Below are 6867 nucleotides of genomic sequence, written 5' to 3'. Positions count from 1 at the left end.
GCGTCATAGCTCACAGCAACCTCAAACTTTTGGGCTTAAATGATTCTCTTGCCTCAGCCTCCCGAGTAGCTGGGACTACAGGCACCTGCCACAACTCCCAGCTATTTTTAGAGATGGGGTCTTGCTCTAGCTCAGGCTGGTCTCAAACCCGTGATCTCCCAGCCTTAGCCTCCTAGAGTGCTAGGATTATAGGTGTGAGCCACCATGCCCGGCCTCAAGTAATATATTATTCACTTTGGAAGTTTTTTAGAACAATGAACATTTTAAGGTGTTGGTTTAAAGGTAATAGGATTTTATAGAAGGCAGTTGCATAGCTATATTTGAAAGGTTCCATACCCAAGGATAAAATCATTCCGAGACTCAAGACGAAAGGAAGATGGAGGTCCAATTTGTGCAATTAAAGTGGCTTTTATTCCACCTGGAGTGCAGGAGTGGTGAGATTCCTGACTAGGGAGAAAGCCTCACGTGGACTATGTCGGATGGGGATTTAAAGGGTTAGGGCAGCCAGGATTGGTCTGTCCATAGCTTTACCTGGGCAGGTAGGTGAGACAAGGGTAGGGAGGTCTGGATTGGTCCGTTCACTATTTCATGGGAGGGACATACTTTCCATGAAGGGGATCCTTCCTGGATGGGACGGCAACTTGATTCTATCAATATTTCCTTAGTAATTTTTTTCATACTTAAGAGAGGCATCTAGAAAATGATTTAGTTAGCTAGAATGTTATAATCACTAAATTTGCATTTCAAACATTGTGGAATTATCTCGAAAGAATTGTCTGTGGTGCTTTATGTTGCATTATGTCCCTTAGCATAGATAATATGTGTTAGCGTTTTTTTTTTTTGCCCTATCAATTATGTTTTATTATTGGCATAATAGACATAATATTATACATTATTCCATACCTATTAAACAATAACTCCCACTCCCCCTTCCTCCTAAGTGCTCTGGCTAGGACTTCAAGTACTGTGTTAATAGAAGTGCTGAGAGTGGACATCTTAGCCTTGTTTCTGATCTTAGAGGAAAAGTCTTTTACCATTGAGTATAGTATTTGCTGTGTTTCTTTTTTTCTTTTGAGACAGAGTCTCACTTTGTCACCCTTGGTAGAGTGCCTTAGCATCATAGCTCACAGTAACTTCCAACTCTTGGGGCCAAACAATTCTCTTGCCTCAGCCTCCCAAGTAGCTGGAACTATAGGCATCTGCCTCAGCCTCCCCGAGTGCTAGGATTAGAGAGGCATGGGCCACTGCACCTGGTGTATGTTCTTTTCATAAATAGCATTTATTAGGTTGAAGTAGTTTTTCTTTTTTTTTTGAGATAGAGTCTTATTATGTCATTCTCGGTAGAGTGCTGTGGTGTCACAGCTCACGGCAACCTCAAACTCCTGGGCTTAAGCGATTCTCTTATCTCAGCCTCCCAAGTAGCTGGGACCACAGGCGCCCGCTCTAACACCCGGCTATTTTTTGGTTGTAGTTGTCATTGTTTGGCAGGCCCGGGCTGGATTCAAACCCTCCAGCTCTGGTGTATGTGGTTGGCATCTTATCTTTAGTATTGCCTTCTTTCTGATAGCTTTGGGTTTAGTCTGTTTTCTAGTTCCTTAAGTTCTAAACTGAGGTTGTTGATTTGAATTTCTTCTTCTTTTTTTTTTTGTTTTTTTGTTTTTTTATTGTTTTTAGTTATAAGTTTCTCCCTTAGCACTACTTTCACTACATCCCATACATTCTGGTATGGTGTGTTTTCATTTTCATTGGTCTCTAAATGCTTTTACATTTTCCTGTGATTTCTATTTTAATCCATTGGTCGTTTAGTTGAAAGTATGTTATTTAATTTTCAAAGATTTGCGAATTTTTTCCTCTGCTATTGAGTGCTATTTTCATTCAGAAGAAAGGATACTTTGGGGCAGTGCTGTGGCTCAGAAGGGCAGGACGCCCGTCCCATATGCCGGAGGTGCTGCAGGTTGAAACCCAGCCTCAGCCAAAACAAAAAAGAAAAGATACTTTGTATGATAGATAATCTGTTTTTGTAGTATAGATAACATATCTATCTTTAAAATTGATTGAGAATCCTTTTGTTGCCTCACAAATGTCTCATGTGCACTTGAAAAGAATATACATTCTGTTGTTAGTGGGTAGAGTGTTTGTTAGATCTAATCAGTTTATTGTATTGTTGCATTGTAAAACAATAACAGCAACAAATAACAGGTTTTTGTATTTTTCAGGAATTTTCCATTTGTGGTACCATGTTAGCACTCAGAAAGTTTTGCATTTTGCAACATGTCAGATTTCAGATTTTTGGATGAGGGGAGCTCTAGCTGTAGGCTCTTTTTTTTTTTTGAGACAGAGCCTCAAGCTATCCCCATGGGTAGAATGCCATGGCATCACAGCTCACAGCAACCTCCAACTCCTGGGCTCAAGCGAGTCTCCTGCCTCAGCCTCCCAAGTGCAGCCATCATTGTTGTTTGGCGGTCTGGGCTGGATTTGAACCCGCCACCTTAGGTGTATGTGGCTGGCACCTTAGCCACTTGAGCACAGGCGCCGAGCCTAGCTGTAGGCTCTTAATCAGGTACAGAAAACAAGTGTAGTTACAACTGTTGCTGTAGTAATGGTAGTTTTTATATTTGCCATGTGTTTACCTTTACTGAGGTTTTTGTTTCTTCATTTGGCTTAGTGATGTTATTTCAGCATCCACTTTAGCATTTTTTGTGGGCAGGTCTGAGGCAGCAGACTTCTTCAACTTTTTTTGTTGTTGTTGCAGTTTGGCCGGGGCCGGGTTTGAACCCACCACCCTCAGTATATGGGGCCGGTGCCCTACTCACTGAGCCACAGGCACTAACCCAACTTCTTCAACTTTTGTTTATCTGGAAGTGTCTTGAATTTTCCTAAACTTTTAAAGGTCAGTTTTTGTGGATATGGGACTCTTGGTTTACAGGGTTTTGTTGTGGTTGCTTTTCACTTTTAGCACTTTAATATTCTAGTCCCGTGCCATCTGGCCTCCAAAGTTGTGGAAGACAAAGCTTCTGATAATCTTACTAAGCATCCTTTTGGGGGACAAATTGCTTCTTTCTTGCTGCTTCAGAATTCTTTTTTGTCCTTGTCTTTCATTTGTTGTATTATAATATGTCTCCGTGTGAATCTTTTGGTGTTCATTCTAATTGGAGTCCTTAGAGGTTTTTTTTTGATGTTTATATTATTCTCTTTCATCCTACTTGGAAAGTTTTCTGCTGTGATTACTTCAGTAATCTCCCCCCACCTAGGCAAGTGCACTGACAGAATCCGTCCCATGTAATCACTTCAAACCCTGGTGTCTACTGAAGACTTGTTGTTTGGCAGGCCCAGGCTGGATTCTCCATCTCTCTTCTCCTTTTGGGATTCCTACAGTGCATGTGTTGGTCCATTTAATGGTATCCCAGAGGTTCCTTAGGTTCTGTTCAATTTTCCAATCTTTTTTATCTTTCTGTTTCTCAGACTCAATAACTTAAATTGTCCTATCTTTAAATTTGTTGATTTGTCCCTCTGCATGTTCATATATGACTTTGAATCCCTCTGATATATTTTTGGTTATACTTTTCAGTTCTATAGTGTTTCCTTTTTAATTTAATTTAATTTTTAATTTTTTTGAGACAGAGCCTCAAGCTGTCACCCTGGGTAGAGTGCCGTGGCATCACAGCTCACAGCAACCTCCAACTCTTGGGTTTAAGCGATTCCCTTGCCTCAGCCTCCCAAGTAGCTGGGACTTCAGGTGCCCGCCACAACACCTGGCTATTTTTTTTGGTTGCAGTTGTCGTCGTTGTTTGGCAGCCCAGGCTGGATTTGAACGCCCCACCTCTGGTGTATGTGGCTGGCGCCTTAGCTGCTTGAGCTACAGGCATCAAGCCAGTGTTTCCTGTTTTAGATATTCTATTTCATTTTTGACATTTTCACTTTATTCATATATTTTCTTAACTTTCTTTGACTTTTCCTTTAGTTCTTTGAGCATCTTTAAGACAGCTATTTTAAAATCTTAATAGTTGCACCATTTGGTCTTTCTCTAGGACAGTTTCTCCCATACTAGTTTTCCCATTGAGTGGCCACTTTCCCTGTTTATGGTGCATCAGGATTTTTTGTTGCTGTTGAAAATGGACATTTGAATCTAATAATGTGGTAACTCTGAAAATCAAAGTCTTCTCCTTCACAGGATTTGCTGTTTTTTGTTGTTTTTTGTTTCTTTCTTGTTTTTCTTTTTTAAATTGTTATAGGCTTTCTTGAGGGTCAGATTGAGAGATAAAATTAAATCTTTTCAGAGCCTGTGCCTTTTCCTGGTCATGCACAGTGTCTTTCAATTTTTCCCATATATAGTTACTTTTGATTATCCTTATCTTTTATATCTGGTTCCCAAAGGGGAAAAATAGAAAGATGAAGGGGGTAGAGAAGGCGCTGACCATTATAAGTGCCCTAGAAACTACTTCATCTGGAGGGGGAGGAACTTGCAACATACATGGGGAGAGGTGCAACAGGGCTGTCCTCTTTATGTCTACGCCTCAGTGATTAGAACACAGATCCTTGATTTTATGGGGGTGTGGTTATTAATAGTTTACCCTGGCTCCTGCAAGTTGTATGCAAGCTGCTTGGGGAACATGAGCTATGGGGCTGCTAAGAGACAGGTAACTGCTGCTAGTTTAGAGTTCAAATTGACTAAAATTAACCACAATTTTATCTCCTAAACCTTCCCCTGGAAGTTACAAATCTTCAGTAGACACCAGGGTTTGAAGTGATTGCGTGGGACAGATTCTGCCAGTGCACTTGCCTAGGTGGGGGGAGAGATTCCTGATGTTTCCTATTCTGCCATTTCCCACAATCCTGTCTTTTAGGTATATTTTATGTAATTGCTTCTTGCCATAGGATGTAATTTCAGTTTCCTTAGACTGCTGGCATGGATTTGTTGCTTTTGTGTGTGTTGGTTTTCTACATTTGTTGTTTCTGTATTTTTTTTATATGGCATTAGTCTGTTGCCTTTTCCCTTTTGATTCCAATTTCTGAACTTTTATTCTCTTTAATACCTTGAACCACTTTTTAACCTTATATTTAGTAGGCTGTTTCTTATAGCACTTCTATTAATTTTGAAAGTCAATCATTTTTAGCTATATACAATTTTTTTTTTTCTTTTTTGAGACAGAGTCTCACTATGTTGCCCTGGGTAGAGTGCCGTGGCATCACAGCTCATAGCAACCTCAAACTCTTGGGCTTAAGCAATTCTCTTGCTTCAGCCTCCCAACTAGCTGGACTACAGGCACCTACCACAACACCCAGCTATATATTTTTGTTGTTGTTGTTGCAGTTGTTATTGTTGTTTTAACTGGTCCGGTCTGGGTTTGAACCTGCCAGCCTCAGGGTATGTGGCCAGTGCCCTTACCCACTGAGCTACAGGTGCCACCCAGCTATTTTTCTTTTGTTTTGTAGTTGTCATTGTTGTTTAGCTGCCAACCCTGGTGTATGTGGCTAGTGCTCTAACCACTGAGCTATGGGCACGGAGCCAGCTACATACAATTTTTAGAATGAAACTTTTTTTTCTTGAGACAGAGTCTTGTTCTGTCACCTAGGCTAGAGTGCAGTGGTGTCATTGTCGGTCACAGCAACCTCAAACTCCTGGGCTCAAGAATCCTCCTGCCTTAGCCTTCTGAGTAGCTGGGACTATAGACCCATGCCATAGCACCTGGCTAAATTTTTCTATTTCTAGCAGAGGTTGGGGTCTTGCTCTTGCTCAGGCTGGTCTTGAACTCCTGACTTCAAGTGATCCACCCTCCTTCACCTCCCAGAGTGCTAAGGTTACAGGCGTGAGCCATTGATGGTTATGTTTTATTAAATGTTTAGATAATTTGACATTTTACATTTTGAAATGAAAATAATGTGGTTGCATTTTTTCCTTGTAAATCAATAGACATCAAAATTTACAAGCTCCTCAGATATTCCAGTAGAATTTATAAGAAGAAATGTTAAACTACGTGGACGGTTACGCCGAATAACTGAGAATGGTTTAGAAATTGAACATGTTCCTATTACTTTACCTATAATATCTTCATTGAGAAGTAAGTAATGTGTGATAATAATAAGACTAAGTAACTATTGTAGTTTTTTTTATTAAATGTTATTTATAAAATAGCAAAAAATGTCATTTTAATTCCCAGTAACCCTAATTGTTGATGAGAGAAAGTCTGAACTCTTGGTAATATATACCAGGGACTGTCTAATTTGGCTCCACATGTCCTTTCTTCCTTCTCTCTTATTTATTTATTTATAGACAGAATCTCACTCCCTCAATTGCCCTGGGATTAAGTACTGTGGCAGCATAGCTCACACCTTCAGACTCTCGGGTTCAAGGGATCCTCTTGCCTCAGCATCCCTGAATAGCTGGGACTACATGCTGCTATTACAATGCTCAGCTAATTTTTCTATTTTTAGTGGAGACGGGGTCTCGCTCTTGCTCAGGCTGGTCTTGAACTCCTGAGCTGAGGCCATCTCTCTACCACGGCCTCCCAGAGTGCTAGCATTACAGGTGTGAACCACCGGGCCCAGTTTCTCTCCTTTTTAGAATTAAGCTACTGAGTCTTTCACTCAGGCGTTTAGTCATCCATCCACAAGTATCAGGTTCTTGTTATGGTCTAGGGCAGTGTTTTTCAATCTTTTTTATCTCACAGCACACGCAGTTCAACTTCTGTGGTACACTTCAGTTATGTTGATTAAAAAAAAAAAGAATATACTTACTATGCTTTGAACTTCTTTCAAAAATAATTTAATTCGGCTTGGCACCTGTGGCTCAAGTGGCTAAGGCACCAGCCACATACACCTAAGGTGGTGGGTTCGAATTCAGCCCGGGCCTGCCAAACAACAATGATG

General features: G+C 40.6%; 1 protein-coding gene across 1 annotated transcript in view; it reads left to right on the top strand.

Moving 5' to 3' along the window:
- The window catches only part of CUNH3orf33 (chromosome unknown C3orf33 homolog), an 18727-nt gene that overhangs the window by 3361 nt on the left and 8499 nt on the right, over window positions 1-6867 (top strand). The window contains exon 2 of the mRNA XM_023515678.1: window positions 5912-6059. Within this exon, the coding sequence (XP_023371446.1) occupies window positions 5912-6059 (148 nt within the window). The remainder of the gene's footprint in view (window positions 1-5911; window positions 6060-6867) is intronic.

The sequence above is a fragment of the Otolemur garnettii genome, unplaced genomic scaffold (genome assembly GCF_000181295.1).
Source record: "Otolemur garnettii isolate 467f Iridium unplaced genomic scaffold, OtoGar3 scaffold00076, whole genome shotgun sequence".
Lineage (NCBI taxonomy): Eukaryota > Metazoa > Chordata > Mammalia > Primates > Galagidae > Otolemur > Otolemur garnettii.
The sequence above is the reverse complement of the archived record's forward strand: the minus strand, read 5'-3'. Positions and strand labels throughout refer to the sequence as shown.